This window comes from Hypanus sabinus, chromosome 1 (genome assembly GCF_030144855.1).
Source record: "Hypanus sabinus isolate sHypSab1 chromosome 1, sHypSab1.hap1, whole genome shotgun sequence".
In the NCBI taxonomy this organism is placed as follows: Eukaryota; Metazoa; Chordata; class Chondrichthyes; order Myliobatiformes; family Dasyatidae; genus Hypanus; species Hypanus sabinus.
Genome location: NC_082706.1, coordinates 166,920,156 through 166,942,083, shown reverse-complemented (window position 1 = coordinate 166,942,083; position 21,928 = coordinate 166,920,156). Strand labels below are relative to the sequence as shown.

Below are 21,928 nucleotides of genomic sequence, written 5' to 3'. Positions count from 1 at the left end.
ATCACTTCTTGTTTCACTGGTCTCGTTTTCATTCTCTATCATATCATATCTCCTCAAGGTACTTGTTGACGGGCTTCACTGCTTCTGTCCTTGCACTCCACCTGGTTTTGGACTCCAACTTAACAACCACAGACATAGCATTTTTGAGTTGTTCTCAGTGTTGTGTTGAATGGGAGAGAAACATGTAGAGAGCTTCGATGGTTCCAAAAAATGTGACCATCATTGTATCCTGCTTGGCTGCATGTACATCCACCAAGTTGAGCGACTGATTGTCGCAATTCACAAACACGACCAGGTTGTTTTTCTCACTTATTCTTTGATGATTACCACCTCTGTGTCCAGCCATCACAGCAGCATTGTCATAGCACTGTGACTGACAATCTTGTAGCTCCATGTCGTCCTTCTTTAGCTGTTTCAAGATGTCTTCAACCAAGCTCTCAGCATCCTTCTGGCTTATCTGGATAAAACCAAGGAAGGACTCTCTAACACGGACTGTTTTCCTCTCAAAATCAACTTCCACATATCTCACTACTTCTGACATCTGCTCACGGTGTGCCTGATCAGGAGTCGAGTCAAACATGAGATCATATTACTTGGGTTTACGAATGCTTCTCAGTAAACTCTGGTGAACAGTGGATGCCATCATGTGGATGAATTTGTTCTGGACACCCAGTGGAAGATAAGACGTGGATCCAGGATGACACTCCAAATGAGCGAAGTGTTCCTTTATGATAGGGACAAAGATGGCCAGTAGTTTCAGTAAATGTGAAATTTTTCACATTGGAGTCATTGTCTAGCTGAAGTGACTCCCTGTGTCCTCGCAAAGCCAGGTTCTGAGTCGCAAGGAATTTTATGCAGTGAAGGATTCTCCTCAAGATATCACACCACTTCTGCTTTTCCTTCTCAATCTGTGACTGAAATACCATGTCAATAACTCCTCTGTTTCCAGCTAAATTTCTTTCCATTTCTTTCCGCAGTGTGAAGCATTCCCGATGATTTGTGGTATGTTCATGAACACTAATCCTTTCAGGAGCTTTCCACTGGTTGAATCAACTTTCCTGCTCCAATGAGGACTAATGGTCTGACCGGGAATAGAGAAGACAACAGATACAAAATGCGGACTTTTTAGAAGGGGAATAGACCAGCCTTGAGCGAGTCGCTTTCTCACCAGGACCATTTCCCGATTTCCTCTTGAACCAAGTTTTCTTCATTGACCGGTTATTTGTTGGTAGGAAAGGCCTCTCACTATTCTGGAAATACTTCAAACCCAGCTTTATTATTTCTGTTCTCAACTCATCAGGCAGAATTGCTTTTCCAGTATCCTTGTCGAACTTCAGAAGTCCAGTGTTATGCTGTCCAATCACTTCTGATATGACAGTTTAAGAGTCTTCGACACCATCCAGTTCTCTAGGTTCAGTGTTGTCAGGTTCAATCTCGTCAGGTAAAATCTCATCAATAAACTCAACATCCCCACCACCACCATCGTCTTCCCTCCTGTCATGTCCACTTTTTCTGTGGCAGCCTCACTCTTAATCTCATCATACTCAGACTTATCTGACTTTACTTCCTCCTCGGCTCGTGATGCTTTTGTACTTAATCCACCTTTGGATTCTAACAAACTTGTAGCAGGTGCAGGCGATTCCATGGAATGTGTCGAACTACTTGTTCTGGGCTTTTCAAAGAAGGGCATAAAAACTTGCTCGATTTCTTGGCTTCCTCTGCCTCCAACTTCCATCTCTTCGTCCTTCAGCTCCACTTTCCTTCTTCTTTGTGAAGAAATCATGGTCTTCTTATTTCTCTGAAATACACAAAGACACATCATACATCTGAAGAAAATTCTTTTTTCACTATCCGAGGATAGCTTGTCTGACCTTAATAGAAACTGTTCAGTGGCACCCACCTTCAAGAGGCACCCCAGGCACGTGCCATACCCGCCTTACCTTAGAAATGCCACTATGGCTGAGTACATTATTCCTTGGGGATAGTTATACAAATACCACATAATAGTTGATATGGTTTCACACAGATCCTTCCAATCTCCATGAGACATCCTTACATTGTTCTACAGTCGTTTATGGTAACACTTATCTAGCACTTGACTCGAATTGTGATTATTCAAACCTCTTGCCAACTGGATTCCCTAAATCCTTCAATTCTTTATTCATTAAAAGTAATTTAAAGTCCTTTTGTCATATTTAACTCCGAGGAATTTCTGTTTCCTTAAAATCCAAGTGAAAGTTTGGGCATTTCTCTGGAAAAAGCACCAGTTTAAAACTCTCATCTTGCCTTTTGCTTCTCGTATTTCAACTATTGTATCTTTGGCCTCTGAGTTTTATGCTGTTCAGCTCCCTAATTCTGGAAGTTACTCCGGAATTCACATCATTGTTTCAAAATCTACGTTCCTTGAAATCTATCTTTTTGGCCAAACTCAGTATCAAGTTTTCCTACTTTGTTATGAAATACTTTTGGCATGTTTTTTATTTGCCAAAGCTCCTACACAAGTGCAAAATGAAGTTCCACCAGCAGACTAAACTCTACCACACAGACTTGGCTAGTTATTTCTCAGAATTGTAATTCGGTCTTTTATGCCTATTCATTTCGTAAGTGAAAATTTTAGATGTGTAAGCGACAAAATTCTCGCCAGTAATCAAAATGCTCTGAAAGTTATAAAAATATTTCTTGATATGTAAGTCAGAAATTAAGTTCCTGTCAAAAAAAATTGATAACAATTGAAACATTAAATGTTCATTCTAGTTCTAAAAACACAAGTTTTACAAGCCTCTGTGTGCTTCATTAATCCTGCGGTTCGGAAAAGACCAAAAATTCAAATGTAAGTGAAACAGATTTGGTAAATTCTCAATACAGCTGTAACAAGAATAATCTGACCCATAGTTTCAATCTTACAAGACTCATTAATGATAAAGTTCTTATTTGTAGCAACTTTGAAGCATAATATTGTCCACCTCCACTTAAAACAGCAGTTACATGTTAAAACATATAGGATTTAAAGTTGCAACAAATAAGAATTAGATCACTAACGATAACATTTTAAAAAGAACTAAACCAAGAATTGAGAGTATTCTTTTTAACCATTGTTTTTTTTTTCTTGCACGCCCCTCCCTATTTAATTCTAGTGAATTTTATTCAGCTGTTTCTTATTCTTCTGGCTGCAGAACTTCATATGTATTTTTTTAGCAATGTGATGTTACTGTTGAATTATGGGTAAACAATGCCTTTACTAAAACAAATGCCTGTATAAATCACTCCTCCGGTTTTCATTATACATTAAAATTATGTCAGTGAGTGGCCTTTAAACTTTCTGTAAAAGAATTTATACTGCATGCTAACAAGAAAAATGATATGACAACCTAGGAGGCCTAAGTAAATCACCATGGACTTCTGACAGAAATAATAGGAAACAGCTGACAAATGCTGTAAGTTACACAGAGAGAAAAATCAGCAATCCAGCAAAGTTAGTGACTTAGCATTGGAAAATTGAATCTCTCTTTAAGTGGCCAGCATTGTTGTTTGAGAAATTTTCCTGAAACAGCTTAGCTACAGCACTCAAATAGTAAATTGGACCTCATTTTGCCTGTTTGTCAGATAGAAAATAATTGTGATAATGCTAATTTGCAAGGGTAATTTCTCATTATTGAACGGATGGCTTAGATAGTAACAACATCACTGGCTGCTTCCTAAACCAGGTTGAAAACATTTCCTGGGTGACTAACATCGAAAAAAAGTGATTAGCTTACTGTAACTGCTGTGAACGTGGTGATTCTGGGCATTTTTTAAAAAAAGCAATGCCTAACCCTCAACTACTGGAGCAAACACTGAAAGAAAGTTCTTAAAGAAAATAGTGCTTGCCTTTACATGGAGCAAGGAGGAAGAGGAGACTGCTGTTGACCACCAATCAAACTGATCTAAATTATCATTTTACATGCTGACCTGGTCAATGATCAATGCTCCAGACAGCTAGCTGTAGTCTTCCTACTGCCTCTGTGGTTGTAACTGCAGATATTAGATATCAGTATAATGGTATGGCTGGCAATATCTTTGATCTTGGACTATATGGTCACTATAAGTTATAGAGTAACTTAATTGTGCTTTCATTTCCATAGAATCCAATTCAGAAACCATCCACTCCACCTACAATATGATTTTATGAAATGAAATATAGTTTTGCCTGTACCATCATTAGACATTTCACATGGTAAAGTACTTCCTGATCATGTATTTGCTACAGTAATATTTCCCTTGTCCTAATATTTATCTTTAGATGCCAGAAATTGTGTTAATATGTATTTTATATTTAAGTGCATTAAAACATTCTCAAATATTTTGAAAGTACTTGTAGTTATTTCCAGTTGACAGCAAGAAGCTTAACAATTCACCAAGCTTGGAATACATCATCTAAATCAAGTTACTAATTAATTATATAAACTTACTTACATATTTACACCAGATAGCTTGTGTAAATAGCTGCAGATAATTTTTGCTTCTATCCAACTAACTGCAGTGTGGATGCCAACAGACTGTGCTAGTAATGTCAGCAACACACTGAGAATGCTGGGGGGACTCAGCAGGCCAGGCAGCATCTATGGAATAAAGTACAGTTGACGTTTTGGACTGAGACGCTTTATCAGGACTGGAGGGGAAGAAAGAGTTCCAGTCTCTTTACATAGAAAGTATATCATAAATAGTTTATGTGTCTATATATCTCTGTGAAGGTGCAGGAGCATAGACTGTTGTGCCGTAACGTCACTCAGTTTTAGGTTATAGCAGCCAACAACCAGCAACGATTCAGAATGGATGTAGCGTTTGAAGCATAAATATGCACAACTCCTCTCCCCCCACAGATGTTGCTTGGCTCATTAAGTTCCTTCAGCTGTGTGCATTTTGCTCTTTCTCATCACAGGTGTCATGACCTACAAACTTTAGCATAACAAACAAAGACTTTGGTAACTTGCCAGTCCATATCACTTGAGAAGTGAGAAATAGGGAGTCATTTTATAAAAGCAGTGGAGATCAATGATGTATTTGTTTAAAAATAAGTAATATGTGTGGTGCCATATAAAGTACATGAAGGCAGTTGCTCAGAATGCATTCAGTTATATAAGCTGAACTGTATTCACCTGAGAACACCCTATATATTTGGCAGAAATTAAATACCTTGACATTCTTATGGCTGTTTTCAGCTTTGACCCTGATCAATTAATTTTGAGCACCAGAAAAGTTAGCAAATATTAAGGTTCAGCAGAGCCCCATGGATTTGGGAAAAAAACTCTTGGGTCTATCAACCTTGCTATGGGCTAAATAATAAGTGCACCAAAAGAAAGCTTTTTGAAGGTTTTTAAATTAATATTAGGTTTTATTTTCCCATAAGGAAATCTTAGGGACACTTTCATCAGCATCCTGGTCTGAGTGCCAAAATCATGCAAACATAGAATAGTACAGCGCATTACAGGCTTTTCAGCCCACAATGTTGTGCCCACCCTAAAACCCTGCCTCCCATATAACTCCTCACCTTAAATTCCTCCATATACCTGTCTAGTAGTCTCTTAAACTTCACTAATGTATCTGTCTCCACCACTGACTCAGGCAGTGCATTCCACGCACCTACCACTCTCTGAGTAAAAAACCTTCCTCTAATATCCCCCTTGAACTTCCCTCCCCTTACCTTAAAGCCATGTCCTCTTGTACTGAGCAGTGGTGCCCTGGGGAAGAGGCGCTGGCTGTCCACTCTATCTATTCCTCTTATTATCTTGTACACCTCTATCATGTCTCCTCTCATCCTCCTTCTTTCCAAAGAGTAAAGCGCTAGCTCCCTTAATCTCTGACCTTAATCTATACTCTCTAAACCAGGCAGTATCCTGGTAAATCTCCTCTGTACCCTTTTTAATGCTTCCACATCCTTCCTATAGTGAGGCGACCACAACTGGACACAGTACTCCAAGTGTGGCCTAACCAGAGTTTTATAGAGCTGCATCATTACATCACGACTCTTAAACTCTTTCCCTCGACTTATGAAAGCTAACACTCCATAAGCTTTCTTAACTACCCTATCTACCTGTGAGACAACTTTCACAGATCTGTGGACATGTACCCCCAGATCATTCTGCTCCTCCAAAATCCTGCCATTTACTTTGTACTCTGCCTTGGAGTTTGTCCTTCCAAAGTGTACCACCCCACACTTCTCCAGGTTAAAATCCATCTGCCACTTCTCAGCCCACTTCTGCATCCTATCAATGTCTCTCTGAAACATTCAACAATCCTCTACACTATCTACAACACCACCAACCTTTGTGTCATCTGCAAACTTGCCAACCCACCCTTCTACTCCCACATCCAAGTCATTAATAAAAATCATGAAAAGTAGAGGTCCCAGAACAGATTCTTGTGGGACACCACTAATCACAACCCTCCAACCTGAATGTAATCCCTTCATCATGACCCTCTGCCTTCTGCAGGCAAGCCAATTCTGAATCCACCTGGCCTAACTTTCCTGGATCCCATGCCTTCTGACTTTTTGAATTAGCCTACCATGTGGAACCTTGTCAAATGCCTTACTAAAATCCATGTAGATCACATCCACTGCACTACCCTCATCTATATGCCTGGTCACCTCCTCAAAGAACTCTATCAGGTTTGTTAGACATGATCTGCCCTTCACAAAGCAAAGCTGACTGACCCTGATCAAAGCAGAATTCTCTAAATGCCCATTGATCCTATCTCTAAGAATCTTTTCCAACAGCTTTCCCACCACAGACGTAAGGCTCACTGGTCTGTAATTACCTGGACTATCCCTAATACCTTTTTTGAACAAGGGGACAACATTCGCCTTCCTCCAGTCCTCCGGTACCATTCCCATGGACATCGAGGACATAAAGATTCTAGCCAAAGGCAAGACAATCTCTTCCCTCACCTTGTGGAGCAGCCTGGGGAATATTCCATCAGGTCCCGGGGACTTATCCATCCTAATGTATTTTAACAACTCCAACACCTCCTCTCCCTTAATATCAACATGCTCCAGGACATCAGCCTCACTCATATTGTCCTCACCGCCATCAAGTTCTCTCTCATTGGTGAATACTGAAGAGAAGTATTCATTGAGGACCTCACTCACTTCCACAGCCTCCAGGCACATCTTCCCACCTTTATCTCTAATTGGTCCTACCTTCACTCCTGTCATCCTTTTGTTCTTCACATAATTGAAGAATGTCTTGGGGTTTTCCCTTACCCTACTCGCCAAGGGCTTCTCATGCCCCCTTCTTGCTCTTCTCAACCCCTTCTTAAGCTCCTTTCTTGCAACCCTATATTCCTCAATAGACCCACCTGATCCTTGCTTCCTAAACCTCATGAATGCTGCCTTCTTCCACCTGACTAGATTTTCCACCTCACTTGTCACCCATGGTTCCTTCACCCTACCGTTCTTCATCTTCCTCACCGGGCCAAATTTATCACTAACATCCTGCAAGAGATCCTTAAACATCGACCACATGTCCATGGTACATTTCCTTGTAAAAACCTCATCTCAATTCACACCTGCAAGTTCTAGCCTTATAGCCTCATAATTTGCCCTTCCCCAATAAAAATTTTCCTGTCCTCTCTGATTCTATCCTTTTCCATGATAATGCTAAAGGCCAGGGAGCAGTGATCACTGTCCCCCAGATGCTCACCCACTGAGAGATCTGTGACCTGACCCAGTTTGTTACCTAATACTAGATCTGATATGGCATTCCCCCTAGTTGGCCTGTCAACATACTGTGACAGGAATCCATCCTGGACACACTTAACAAACTCTGCCCCATCTAAACCCTTGGAACTAATCAAGTGCCAATCAATATTAGGGAAGTTAAAGTCACTCATGATAACAACCCTGTTATTTCTGCACCTTTCCAAAATTTGCCACCCAATCTGCTCCTCGGTATCTCTGCTGCTACCAAGGGGCCTATAGAATACCCCCAATAGAGTAACTGCTCCCTTCCTGTTCCTGACTTCCACCCATACTGACTCAAAAGAGGATCCTGCTACACTACCCACCCTTTCTGTAGCTGTAATAGTATCCCTGACCAGTAATGCCACCCCTCCTCCCCTTTTTACCCCCTCTCTATCCCTTTTTCAAGCACTGAAATCCAGGAATATTGAGAATCCATTCCTGCCCTGGTGCCAGCCAAGGCTCTGTAATGGCCACAACATCATAATTCCATGTATGTATCCAAACAGTTGGGGAGATCTGGATGTAAGCTGAGGAATGGAGGGAAAGTCAGGAGTAAAATTTGCTACAGATCAGGAACCCATCTGGTATATGAGCTAGTGAAAGAGATTTCACTTAAGTTTGTTAAACGCAAGGCCTATCTGACTAATGTAGTTGAATGTTTGAGGTAGTCACAAGAAAATGAAGTATTGAGGAATGTTTCTTATATACATTTACTAAATTCTTTCCATATGTTCCAAAATAAAGATTATCAGCACAATCTGACCATGCAGATTGGAGGTAGTTTCTTGAAAGGGAAATGGCAAAATGGGAATAAAGACAATGTAATCAGTTTGTCAGGGTTTGTTAAGTAGTGTTTGACAGGATTGATTAATGTAGAAGGGAATATTCAGATTTAGATGAGACAATTTACAGATTTCTCTGAATTAGCAAAATAAGTAATTCAAAACAGGAATTTGGTAAGTGAATGTGTCAATTGAGTACATTGGAGAAGTGTAGAAAATGATAATATCATCATTAATTGACCCATGAAAATGCTTTTCAAATCTTGAGAAACTATGGACACTGTAGGAATCAAGTGAATTGAGATTTAAGTTTCTTAAAAAAAAGTTAAAACAGAAATAAATCAATGAAGCTGGCACAAGCATGCTGTGATACAAAACATAATCAGTGCTTCAGCCATCATGAGCCTTTGACATCAACCAAAAGTACAACCTCTGTTTTTTTCCCCCTCGATGTATACTGCCTGGTCTTCTAAATATTTCCATCTTTTTTATAAAACAGCTGCATTCATATTAAACGGTTTGAACTAATTTAATTGTTTAAAGTGCTAAAAGTATTTGATAGAGTAGGTTTAGGAAACAAAATTCAGTTGTCCAATATGCTTTGCCTGGGAATTCTGGGCATTGAATTTGTTGTATTATGATGATAATGCATGGAAGCTTATATCATAAAATTATCGCAATTGCCATATTGCAAAGGGTGTTAGCTGCAGCAAATTGAAAATGCGAAATATGCAGGTCACAACACCAGCTGTGGAATGGTATAAACAATTAGAACTCTATGCTTCAGTGTATTGGAAGTATTGTGCACAAGGAAGGAGCACAGATATTTCAAAGAATTCTTAATTGAATGCATTTGCTTCCTGGATGAGTTTATCAGTTATAATTAGTTACTGCCACAGAAGTGAAATCAGTATAATTTCCTTTGGGGTGTAGTATGACAGCAAGATTAATCCAAAGGCAAAGAACAGGACAAGCTGCAAGAATGGGGTAGAAGGAAGAGGTCAGTTCTCTACAAAATGCCTTGTCCCTCCCATCAAGTGTCTTGTGTCAGCCTCCGTGTGGTACAAGGTCTGAAGCGACAACAAGGACATGTAAAATGAAACGTCTCGTGTGCCTCTGCACAATTCCAACCTCAGAGTTGGCCAAGTACAACTTTACAGTGTCTGTCAATGTAACTGATGATCATTTGAATTTATTAGTGTTAGGTAAGGGAGAGGATGAATTTTCTCTTTCCTGATGGGCTTTCCTGCTCCAAACCTCCATTATTATATTTGCCTCAATCCTACACCAACAGCAAGTCAAGCCGAAAAGGAAATTGCAGCCCTTTACACGTGATTTGACTTTCTCATTGCAGATAATGAGTGAAGCTTCGATCTTCACATTCCTGTGGGGGTTTGTACATTTGTTTCATATCAACCATTACCCAGCATATCCTGTGGAGTCAGATTGGAATTTGGCACTTCATATGGCAGTGTTTTGTTATGAATGCCTGAAAATGATTGAAAGAGGAAGAGATAGATTATTATGTCCATCATTCTTCCCTTCACTTGGGACAACCATTCCAAGCAAGCAGCCAAAAAGTTGATGGGGGCGCCAGATTTTGTCATCGATGGTGAAAGAATGACACTTAGCAGTCAGTATACTCTGCATTGCTTCTCACACAGCTTTCAAATATATTTTTTAGCTGGGGCTCTATGCTCTGGAGTCATAGTCATAAAATTCATAAGGCATAAATCAGACCCTTCAGCCTGTCATGTCCATGCTATCTACACCAACCCCAACACTTAGTCCATAACCTACACTACCCCCAACCCTGGAAAATCCAAAGAAAATATTCCCATCTTTGGGAGTAACTCATCATAACAGACAAACTCATACAGAAGATTGTATTCAAGCTGCTTTAGTAATTAGACAAGAGAAAGCGTCAACTATTTTGTGGACCAGAAATGTATACGAATATTCCAGGAGTGGCCTAAACAATGTTTTATAAAGCTATATGAAACCTATGCCTTTATATTCTCTGGCCTGGTAAGAAAGGCATGCTTCCTTTAGACACTTTTCACCACAATATCTACCAGTGAGGTCACCTTCTGAGATCCTTGGAGTTGTACACTGAAGTGTCTCTATTCCTCAATACTCTCAGGGACATTATCATTCACTGGGTATGGACTATTCTTACTAGTCCTCCCATTTTCTATTTCCCTGCCTGTTTTACCAACTGAGCATTATCATCCTGTACAATTCTCACTTCACTTTTTTTAATAACAATGATTTTCCTGCAAAGTACAAGCTTACTCATCAAATCACTTGCGTTTGCATCTCAGTAGCTAAAGTACATGACAAAGAGAAACTTTCCCTGTTGCTGATTCCTGTGATACATCAGTGGTCACACACTTACAATCCCAAAACAAACCTCCACCATCACTCTATCATTAAACTTAATTTTAAGTCCAGTCTTCCAGCTTTCTTTGGATTCTATGTACAATAACTTTTTGGATCTGTCTCCTATGTGATATCTTGTCAAAAGCCTGACTGAAGTATATGTAGACCTCATCTACCGCATTGTTCGTGTCAACACAATTTTTTTTTACCCCAATTGTTCAGTCAAGATCTCCCCCTAACAATCCATGCTTATTGTATTTGATTAATCCTTTTCTTTCTAAATGTAGAGTGATAGAGAAGTACAAGCTGATACAGGCTCTTCATGCCAACCACATTGTCCATTCAGCTAGTGCCAACTTCTTTCCTGCCACTCATATCTCTACAAATCTCAGCTTCTTACTTTACTGGCATGAGCCCGTAATGGCATCATTACCGTAGTGGCATCAGCGCTGGACTTCGGGGCAAGAGGTCCCAAGTTCGAACCTGGCCAGCTCCCTTGCACGCTCTCCATCTGTGCCAGGGTTGAGTGTTGAGCTAGCAACTAGACTTCGTTAAAAACAAACCTGCTGGGGGATGGGCTCCACCAGGTTTCAGATGCCCAAGACACACCGTACAATGAGCAATCACCAAAAAGATCAGTGCAAAAAGCTTGTCATGGCAGTGCCCCGATGACTCCACCAGGAGTTAAAGGCGCGTGTGCACTCATCACCCACCCACCCTCCTTCCCCATCACCTGGTCTTACCTGTCAGCTGACAATTTGTATTCTTTCTACTCCCCTCACCTCCTTATTCTGGCTTCTTCCTCCTTCTTTCCTCATCCTGATGAAGGGTCTTGGCCTGAAACGTTGACTGCCCACCTTCTTCCAAAGATGCTGTCCAACCTGCTGAGTGTCCCCACCACTGCATGCACACCACATTGGATATATAACATCTGCAGAATCTCTTCTGTTTATGCATTCATAGAGCCATGGAACACCACAGCAGAAGAAAAAGCTCCTTCAGCCCATCAAGTCCATGCCCAAATATTAGTCTGCCTAGTCCCATCGACTTGCACCCAGACTATAACCCTCATTACCCCTCCTATCCATGTCCTTTTCTGAATTTCTCTTAAATGTTGTAATCAAACCTTCATCCAGCAGTTCCACTAAAACATTTCACCGTTCTTCATTAACCGATTACCTCTAATTCTAGTATCACTCAACTTCAATGGAAGAAACATGCTTGCATTAATCCTATCTACGCCCTTCAAAATCTGTATACCCCTACCAAATCTCCCCTTGTAATTTCATGCTCTAGGGAATAAAGTCTTCACCTATTCAACCTTTCCCTATAACTCAGGTCCTCAAGTCCTGGCACATCCTTGTAATTTTTTTCTGCACTCTTTCAGTCTTATTGATATCTGTCCTGTAAATGGGTGTCTAACACTGCACACCACACTTCAAATTGGGACTCATCAGCATTTATACAACTTCAACATAACATCCCAACTCTTACACTCAATAAGACCATAAGATATAGGAGCAGAATTAGGCCATTTGGCCAAACGAATCTGCTTCGCCATTTCATCATTGCTGATCCATTTTTTTCTCTCAGCCCCAGTTTCCCGCCTCCCCCACCATATCCCTTCATGCCATGACTAATCAAGAATCTATCCCCATCTGCCTTGAATATAGATAAATACTTGGCCTCCACAGCTGTTTGTGGCACTGAATTCCACAGGTTCACTCTTCTGCCTAAAGGAATTCCTTCTATCGAGCCTTTCACCATCGAATGACCTCACCATTCAATGAGGTCACCCCTCTTTCTTTTGAATTCTAGTGAATGCAGGCCCAGAGCCATCATACGATAATACTGCAATTATTTCATGAACTTTCTTTGAACACTCTCCAGTTTCACCATATCCTTTTTAAGATGAAGGGCCTAAAACTGCTCACAATACTCCAAGTGAGGCCTCATCAGTGCTTTTTAAAGTCTCAACATTATGTCTTTGCTTTCATATTGTAGTCCTCTGGAAATTAATGTTAACATTTCATTTGCCTTCCTCACCACAGACTCAACAAGCAAATTAATCTTAAGGGAATCCTGCACAAAGAATCTCAAGTCCCTTTGCACCTCAGATTTTCTCTACATTTTCTCTACATTTAGAAAATAGTCAACCCTTTCATTTCATCTACTAAAGTGCATGACCATACACTTCCCAACACTGTATTCCATCTACCATGTCTTTGCCCATTCTCCAAATCTGCTAAGTCCTTCTGTAGCCTGCCTATTTCCTCAAAGCTTTGTGCCCTTCGACCTATCTTCATATTGTCTGCAAACTTCGCAACAAAGCCATCAATTCCATCATTCAAATCATTGACATATATCATAAGAAGAATTGGCCTCAGCACAGATCCTTGTGGAACATCACTAGTCACCAACAGCCAATCAGAAAAGACTTAATTTATTCCCACTCTTTGCCTCCTGCTAATAAGCTACTGCTTTATCCATGCTAGGATCTTTCCTGTCATACCATGGGGTTGTAGCTTAGAACATAGCATATAGAAAATCTACAGCACATTACAGGTCTCTTCAGCCCAAAATATTGCAACAACCATATAACCATATAACAATCACAGCACAGAAACAGGCCATCTTGGCCCTTCTAGTCTGTGCCGAATGCTTACTCTCACCTAGTCCGCACTCAGCCCATAACCCTCCATTCCTTTCCTGTCCATATATCTATTTAATTTTACTTTAAATGACAATACTGAACCTGCCTCTACCACTTCTACTGGAAGCTCGTTCCACACAGCTACCACTCTCTGAGTAAAGAAGTTCCCCCTTGTGTTACCTTTAAACTTTTGCCCACTAACTCTCAACTCATGTCCTCTTGTTTGAATCTCCCCTACTCTCAATGGAAAAAGCCTATTCACGTCATATATATAAAGCCTATATCCCCCTCATAATTTTAAATACCTCTATCAAGTCCCCCCTCAACCTTCTACACTCCAAAGAATAAAGACCTAACTTGTTCAACCTTTCCCTGTAACTTAGGTGCTGAAACCCAGGTAACATTCTAGTAAATCTTCTCTGTACTCCCTCTATTTTGTTGATATCTTTCCTATAATTCGGTGACCAGAACTGTACACAATACTCCAAATTCGGCCTTACCAATGCCTTGTACAATTTTAACATTACGTCCCAGCTCCTATACTCAATGCTCTGATTTATAAAGGCCAGCATTCCAAAAGCTTTCTTCACCACCCTATCCACGTGAGATTCCACCTTCAGGGAACTATGCACCATTATTCCTAGATCACTTTGTTCTACTGCATTCTTCAATGACCTAAAATAACCTACCCTCATATAATACCCTCATATAACCTACTCTAGAAGCTGCCTATAACTTCCCTACTGCATAGCCCTCTATTCTAAGCTCCATGTACATATCTAAGTCTCTTAAAAGACCCTATTGTATCCGCCTCTACCACCTTCACTGGCTATGCATTCCACACACCCACCACTCTGTGTGAACAACTTACCTCTGATATCTCTCTTGTATCTACTTCTATGCACCTTAAAACCATGCCCCCTCGTGTTAGCCATTTCAGCCCTGGGAAAAAGCCTCTGACTATCCACATGATCAATGCCTCTCATCATCTTGTACAACTCTATCAAGTCACCTCTCATTCTCTGTCGCTCCAAGGAGAAAAGGCCAAGTACACTCAACCTATTCTCATAAAGCATGCTCCCCAATCCAGGCAACATCCTTGTAAATCTCTGACCTTCCTTTAGTGTCCACATCCTTCCTGTAGTGAGGTGAGCAGAACCAAACACAGCACTCCAAGTGTGGTCTTATGTAGCTGTAACAATACCTAACGAAGGGTCAGGTACCGTCCAGATGAAGGGTCTTGGCCCGAAATGTCGACAGCGCTTCTCCCTGTAGATGCTGCCTGACCTGCTGTGTTCCACCAACATTCTATGTGTGTTGTTTGTAACATTACTTCTCGGCTCTTGAACTCCATCCCACGGTTGATGAATGCCAACACACCATACGCCTTCTGAACAACACTGTCAAACCGCGCAGCAGCTTAGAGTATCCTATGGATATCGACCCAAAGATCTCACTGATTCTCCACACTGCCAAGAGTCTTACCATTTGTATTGTATTCTCTCTTCAAATTTGACCTCCCAAAATGAACCACATCACACTTATCTGGGTTGAACTCATCTGCCACTTCTCAGCCCAGTTATGCATCCTATCAGTGTCCCGCTGTAATGTCTAACAATGCTCCAGGCTATTCGCAACACCCTCAACTTTTGTAGCATCAGCAAATTTACTAACTCACCCTTCTACTTTCTTATCCAGGTCATTTATAAAAATCACAAAGAGGAGGGGTCCCTGAACAGATCCCTGTGGAACACCGCTGGTCACTGTCCTCCATTCAGAGTACGAACTATCCACAACCACCCTTGGCCTTCGGTGGTCAAGCCAATTCTGGATCCACAAAGCAAGGTCTCCTTGGATCCCATGCCTCATTACTTTCTGAATGAGTCTCGCATGGGGAACCTTATCAAATGCCTTGCTGAAATCCACTGCTCGACCTTCATCAATGTATTTTGTTACATCTTCAAAGAATTCAATCATATTTGTAAAGCATGACCTGCCCTTGATATCCCTAATCAGATTTTGTTCTCTCCAAATGCTATAAATCCTGCCTCATAGAGACATAGAAAACCTACAGCACAATACAGGCCCTTCAGCCCACAAAGCTGTGCCGAACATGTCCTTACCTGAGAAATTACCTAGGGCTACCTATAGCCTTTTATTTTTCTGAGGTCCGTATACCTGTCCAGGAGTCTCTTAAAAGACCCTATCGTTTCCGACTCCACCACTGTGCCCTACTGCTCATCGAGTAATTCCTATCCTAACTTGTCCTTCCAAGGTGCAACACCTCATGCTTATCTGCATTAAATTCCATCTGTGTTGCGTGTCGCACTGTTCTATGCCAAGACAACATCCACTGCCCTCCACTATCCTCATTTATCCTTTCAGTTATATCTTCAAAAACATCTTAAAAGATTCATCAAACATTATCTCCCATATACAAAACTATCCTGACTCCTCCTAATCAGACTCTGTCTATCCACATGCTGGTATATCTTGTCCATTAGAATTCCTGCCAGTAACTTAACTGATATCAGGCTGACCAGCCTATAGTTCTCAGGTCCCTCCTTGCTACCTTTCTTGAACAATGGAACAGCATTAGTCACCTTCCAGTCTTCAGGAACTTCACCACCGGCAATAATGGAGCAAATATTTCCACAAGGCTTTTTGCTATTGCTTCTCCAGCCTTTTATAAAATCTGAGGATGCACTCAGTCTTCAAGAGATTCACTCACCCCTGAGATCCTGAACCGAATACATGCTTCCTTTTACTTGAGCAATATACTGTACCTAGGCAACACGAGTGAATCTACAGATGCTGGAAATAAATAAAAAACACAAAATGCTGGCAGAACTCAGCAGGGTTTCCTGATGCAGGGTTTCGGCCTGAAACGTTGTCACTACCTCCTCCCATAGATGCTGTCTGGCCTGCTGAGTTCTGCCAGCATTTTGTGTTTTTTACTGCACCTAGGCTCTTGACATCACACTACAAATTGCCCCCAGCTAATTCAGGGGTGGAGTGTTACCTCACCTGGAAAGACTAGAGGTAAGGATTAGGTGAATAGGCTAAAGAACAGTGTTTCTGTTGCTTGCAGGAATGTGTGTTAGGAGGAAGATGAGTGGGGATGGACGAATGGACAAGGGAATCACTGAGGGAGCAATCCCTGTGGAAAGCGGTGGGGGGGGGGGGGAAGCTAGAGATCTGTTTGGTGGCAGGATCCCATTGAAGTTGGTGGTAGCTGTGGAGAATGATGTGATGAATGTGGAGGTTCTAGGGTGGTAGCTGAGGACAAGAGGAATTTAATTCCCATTATGGCTGCAAGGGGGAGAGCACCGATGCTTGGGAAATGGAGAAGATGCAGGTGAGGGCAGTATCAATGGTGGAGGAAAGGAAACCACATTCTCCTGTTTTTTTCCCCATCACTATCTTAAAACTAATGGAATTATGGTCACTAGAGCCAAAGGTCTCCCTATCTGTCACTTCAGTTTAATGCCCTGCCTCATTCCTTAAGAGGAGATCCGGTATTGCGCTGTTCTGAGTAGAGCCTTCTATATATTGTCTCAGTAAATGTCATTGGTCACAATTCTCAAATTCACTCCCTTCCAGGCCTTCTTGATGAATTTGCTAATACTGGGGGATATTAAAATTTCCCATTGATACAACCCTATTATTCTTACTGCTATGATGAACTTCTCTCTACCTGCTCCTCAAGTTTCCACTGACTATTGGGAGTTGGGGTTCTAACCCAGCCCTACAGAATTGACTGTCCTCTTTTTGTTTTAAGTTCTACCTATATAGCCTCACTAGCCAATCCCACGACAATGCCCTCTCTAAGCACTGCTATTTGATAAGATATTCCCCTCTTCTCAAAAAATGCATGTCTTTCTCACTTATCAGTACCTCTGTCATGTCCGTAACATTGATATCCTGGTATCCTGGAACAATGAGTTGACAGCCCTGCCCTGCTACATTCATCCGTCAGGATTGATTTTTTCCCCTAATACCTTGCTAATACTGTTGCTAGACACACTGAACAGATTTATTCCCTTAACACTTCTTGAATAAACATTGCTCATTTGTTGTCTTCCATCTGGCACCTCACCTGAAGCCAGCAAAGATTTACAAAAAATCACGCTTTTGCACAGTCTTCAAATCCTATCAAATGGTAATCTGCAGGCCTAGCAGACCCTGTGAAACCACAAGGCAATTCAGACAATCTACATTGAGACAATATTCAGGACTCAAGATGATACTGCCAGATTTACTGCATGATAACACAGAACGTTACTAGACAAAATAATACTCCTGTTGGAAATTCATAGCCAGGATTTTCTCAATACATGCCTTAATTAATGCAAAACTTAATTCTGATCAGTTAAAAAGCCTATAGAAAGAGACGTGTATCATTTTTATTTGTCTGGATGTGATTTTTTGAAAATAGAATTAGATAGAAACATAGAAAACCTACAGCACAATACAGGCTCTTTGGCCCACAAAGTTGTGCCAAACATGTCCCTACCTTACCTGTAGCCCTCTATTTTACTAAGTGTCATGTACCTATCCAAAAGTCTCTTAAAAGACCCTATCGTATGCGCCGTTGCCGGCAGCCCAGATTGTAAATATATTGTAAATTGTAGATATCAACAGATGTCCTGTGATATTCACAGTTGTCAAGACTTGTCTGTTCCTTTCATAGGCAAATTGGGAGAAGGCTGAGAAAAGATGTAAATCATGAAACGTACCTTCAATGTATCCCTACCACTACTCTTACCATCCTTCCTTTCCTCAACAATCATCTTTCCCACAAGCCTACACTTCTTTCGCTCTCCTCAATAAGTGGGTTACCTTCTTTCTCCATCTGACTCTTCTACTTCTATTTATAAGGATCACGTTATCAATGTTCTGTTCCACTCTGGAGGTAGATGTGCTTAGAACAGATCAGAGCAGAATAAGGTAATCATGGGAAGCAGGAAGAAAAACTATCTGACAAAATATAAAAATAAACTGCACAATGTGAATTTCATTATCAATTTAAGTTTCTTAGAATCAAATATCCAGAGGTCAAATTGTGCAATGAATGTGTATATAACCTTTTGCAGAAACACAAAGAAGGCATCTTTTAATCTTTGTATATTTTATTAATGTTTTTACAAACAATCCATAACTTCACTCAAAACCCTGGGTTTGCCATTATTATTCTTGAAAATGAAATTGTATCCTCAGCTTGAGGTAGTTACCCACAACAGCTGTGCCTACTGTTCCCTGGAAACTTCAGCCCAAACTTGCATGTGCAGATTCTCCCAATATGTATCAACGTGAACCCTCTGGGAGCTGGAAACAATTCCAGAAAAAGAATGAAGGGTTTATTTTACATGTGTTTTTAAAACTTATTTGGTACTCAATTTTCTCAGGAGTAAACCATTGCTAAGAGAAAGAAAATAATGAAAATGATTATTAAGAGAGCTTGTGCTAAAAATTCAAATATTTAATATATCCATTGGCCCTGTGTTGGAGTCTTGAAGTCCACTGAAACTTCCCTGTGCTAACCCACACATTCAAAACATTATATTGTTCATAATGTAATGGGTCTGAATGTTCTCATTTATAAGAATATACAAGTAGAATATGGTGCATTTGAAGGAATCTGAATTATAATGCCCACGTTGGTGTCTTTTTAACTAATTGAAAAATCCAAGATGGTGGGGTATCTAGGTTAGGGAAAGTAACTGATTAGGTTTTGTTAGCAATTTAATCAAGATTTATATGATCAAAAAATTCAAAAAAATAACTTTTAAACATTGATGGTATTTATCAATATTTCCCATATTAATTATATTATGGGATCAGTCATTGGTCAAATAGGAAAAGAATAAGAATACATGTGATTGTATGGCCCGGATGTATAATTCTGGTTGTATACCATGTGATCAATGGATTTCTGTACATATTATTATATTGGACACGCTGAAACCAATTGCCTGCCATGAGAAAGTAAACAAAGGTAATCAGCATTTCTCTGTTTTTATTTAATGAAGTTTGTAATTTGTTTAACTTATATTCTTACTTCCCAACTGTTAGCAGTACCTCAGAGTGCTGCTGATACATTGAAACCCATCAGATATTTCAGATTTTTTCAGGTATTTGTATGATATTTAAAATCACCAAGTGTTAATTTTAGCCTCAAAGTGATCTTTTATTTCTGCCTATGAATGTGTCACAGCTTGAATCGAGGTGTGATTTCTCTAAAAAGACAAACATAACTTGCATTAGTGAACTACAGTATCTAGGGGTGGAGGACTGGAGTAAGAGAAGAAACTGAGCAGGCTGACTTTATGTTCTCTACAATTTAGAGAAAAGATGAGAGTTGATTTCACAAAACTCAAAAAGATGTTACAGATATGGACAACATAGAGATAAATTTCCTTTTGCCAGTGCGCCTAGAAGCAGTGAACACAATCTCAGAATAAGGTGTGACCAATCAGGGCTGAGGTGTGAGAAAAATTCTTTTGTCCAAAGCATCAAGAAACTTCAGAATTCTGTACCAGGAGAGGAGTGAATTGATACATTTTTGGATAGCAAGGGAATTGATGGATGTGGTGGCAATTCAGGAAAGTGGGACTGAGGTAACTGTATGGTACAACAGTCATGAAGGGATAAACCAGCCTCATAAAACAGCTTTATTTTTCTGTTTGTGTGTTGTATGAAATATGCAACCAGTTATCTATTACACAGTGTGATGCCAAACTTTGTTTTATTATTTCAGATTGTATGGTACTCCACAGAATATTGATCTGTGGCCTGCACTAATGGTTGAAGATATAATTCCTGGTACAAGAGTTGGGCCCACCCTCATGTGCTTATTTGTAACGCAGTTTAAAAGACTGCGAGATGGTGACAGGTAGGAAACACTTTTAAATGAAGGCATTTACCTTGATGAGACAGTTAAAGATTGCAATAAACTTAATAAAATGACCGAATTGTATACATTTCAGATGGAGTTGAGGTACTTCTCAAACACTGCGTGTTATTATTTTTGTATAAATTTGTTGCTACTTTTTTATTTATCAGGAGTCACTGTGGAGTATTAGTGGGTGAGAAAAATGGTGTTCCCACTTTCTGCAAATATATGAATCAATTTTGGTATTTGATTAAGTATTGATCATAACTTCATACAACATATCTTCAGCCCATTGATATGTTTTACCACATGGCGATTCTTATCAGGATTGTTAAAACAAGTTTAAGTTCAGATTTTTAAAAAATCATCAATCTAAAATATGGAACTTCACTTTTGACTGCACAGATCCTGGTACCTGTTGAGTATGTTTTTTTTATTTGAACTATAAAATTATCAAAAAGCTCAAATGGAATGGAGTACTCAAATATCTCTTTTCCTTATCTTCAGCTGTTGGTTTGCAGATGTGTCAAGTTGGAGGAAACAAAATATGCTTTGTCACTGAGTAGCACTGGAAGGAACTTTTAGAAGTGGCTGGCTGAGACGTTCGGACTTGTGACTTTTGTCTGTACATACGATGATATCAGTGCTCCACTTTGTCTGTTAAAGAGTAGGATAACTTCAATCTGAGGAACTCACTCTTGAACATTTCCACACAGAAGGGATAGAGGGAAATCTGTTTTGCCTGTAGCAGCTCAAAGGACCAGAAGATAAGAAATTAATGAGATAGAGGTTGAACAGGAGAAAATCTGCAAATGCTGGAAATCCAAAGTGCTGGAGGAACTCAGCAGGCCAGGCAGCACCTATGGAAAAAGAGTACAGTCAAAGTTTCGGGCTGAGACCCCTCATCAAGATGAGAAAAAAAAAGATGGGAAGTCAGAGTGAGAACAGCTATATTCTGGAATGGTTCTGAAGGACTAGAAAATTTCAAATGTGACTCCACAATTTAAGTAGGCGAGGTGGGGGGGGGGGCGTGGTTGCTGCTGAAGAAAGAGAAGAAAGGAAATTATAGGCCGGTTAGTCTGACTTCAGTGGTAGCGAAGATGTTAGAGCCAATATTAAGGATGAGATTTCAGGGTATTTGACATTTCTGAGAAAATATTTCTAGGTGTAGACTTATATGCTTATCATAATTTTATTAACTTCTATCGTATCTGCTCATCCTCCAGTGCTCCAGGACAAGCAATTCAAGTTTGTCAAACCTCTCTTTATAGCACAAACCCTTTTCTATATCCCTGCCAAACACTCCATATCCAGCATGTAGTGGGGCAACTCGAAGCACAAATGATATTCTAAGCACCACCTAACCAAAGATTTATGTAGCTCAAACAGGAATTTGCAATCTATTTATAATCTACGTAGGAGCTAAAGCAGGATGTAAGTAGATAGAGCTATGTGAATCAATAGATCAAATAAAGGCTCAGAATCCCTACTATATC

At 40.2% G+C, this 21,928-nt stretch overlaps 1 protein-coding gene across 2 annotated transcripts in view; it reads left to right on the top strand.

Moving 5' to 3' along the window:
• LOC132399901 (peroxidasin homolog) overlaps positions 1-21,928 on the top strand; it is a 479,222-nt gene that overhangs the window by 407,452 nt on the left and 49,842 nt on the right. For both annotated transcript variants that reach the window (XM_059980804.1, XM_059980814.1), the window contains exon 18: positions 20,298-20,432. In XM_059980804.1, the coding sequence (XP_059836787.1) occupies positions 20,298-20,432 (135 nt within the window). The remainder of the gene's footprint in view (positions 1-20,297; positions 20,433-21,928) is intronic.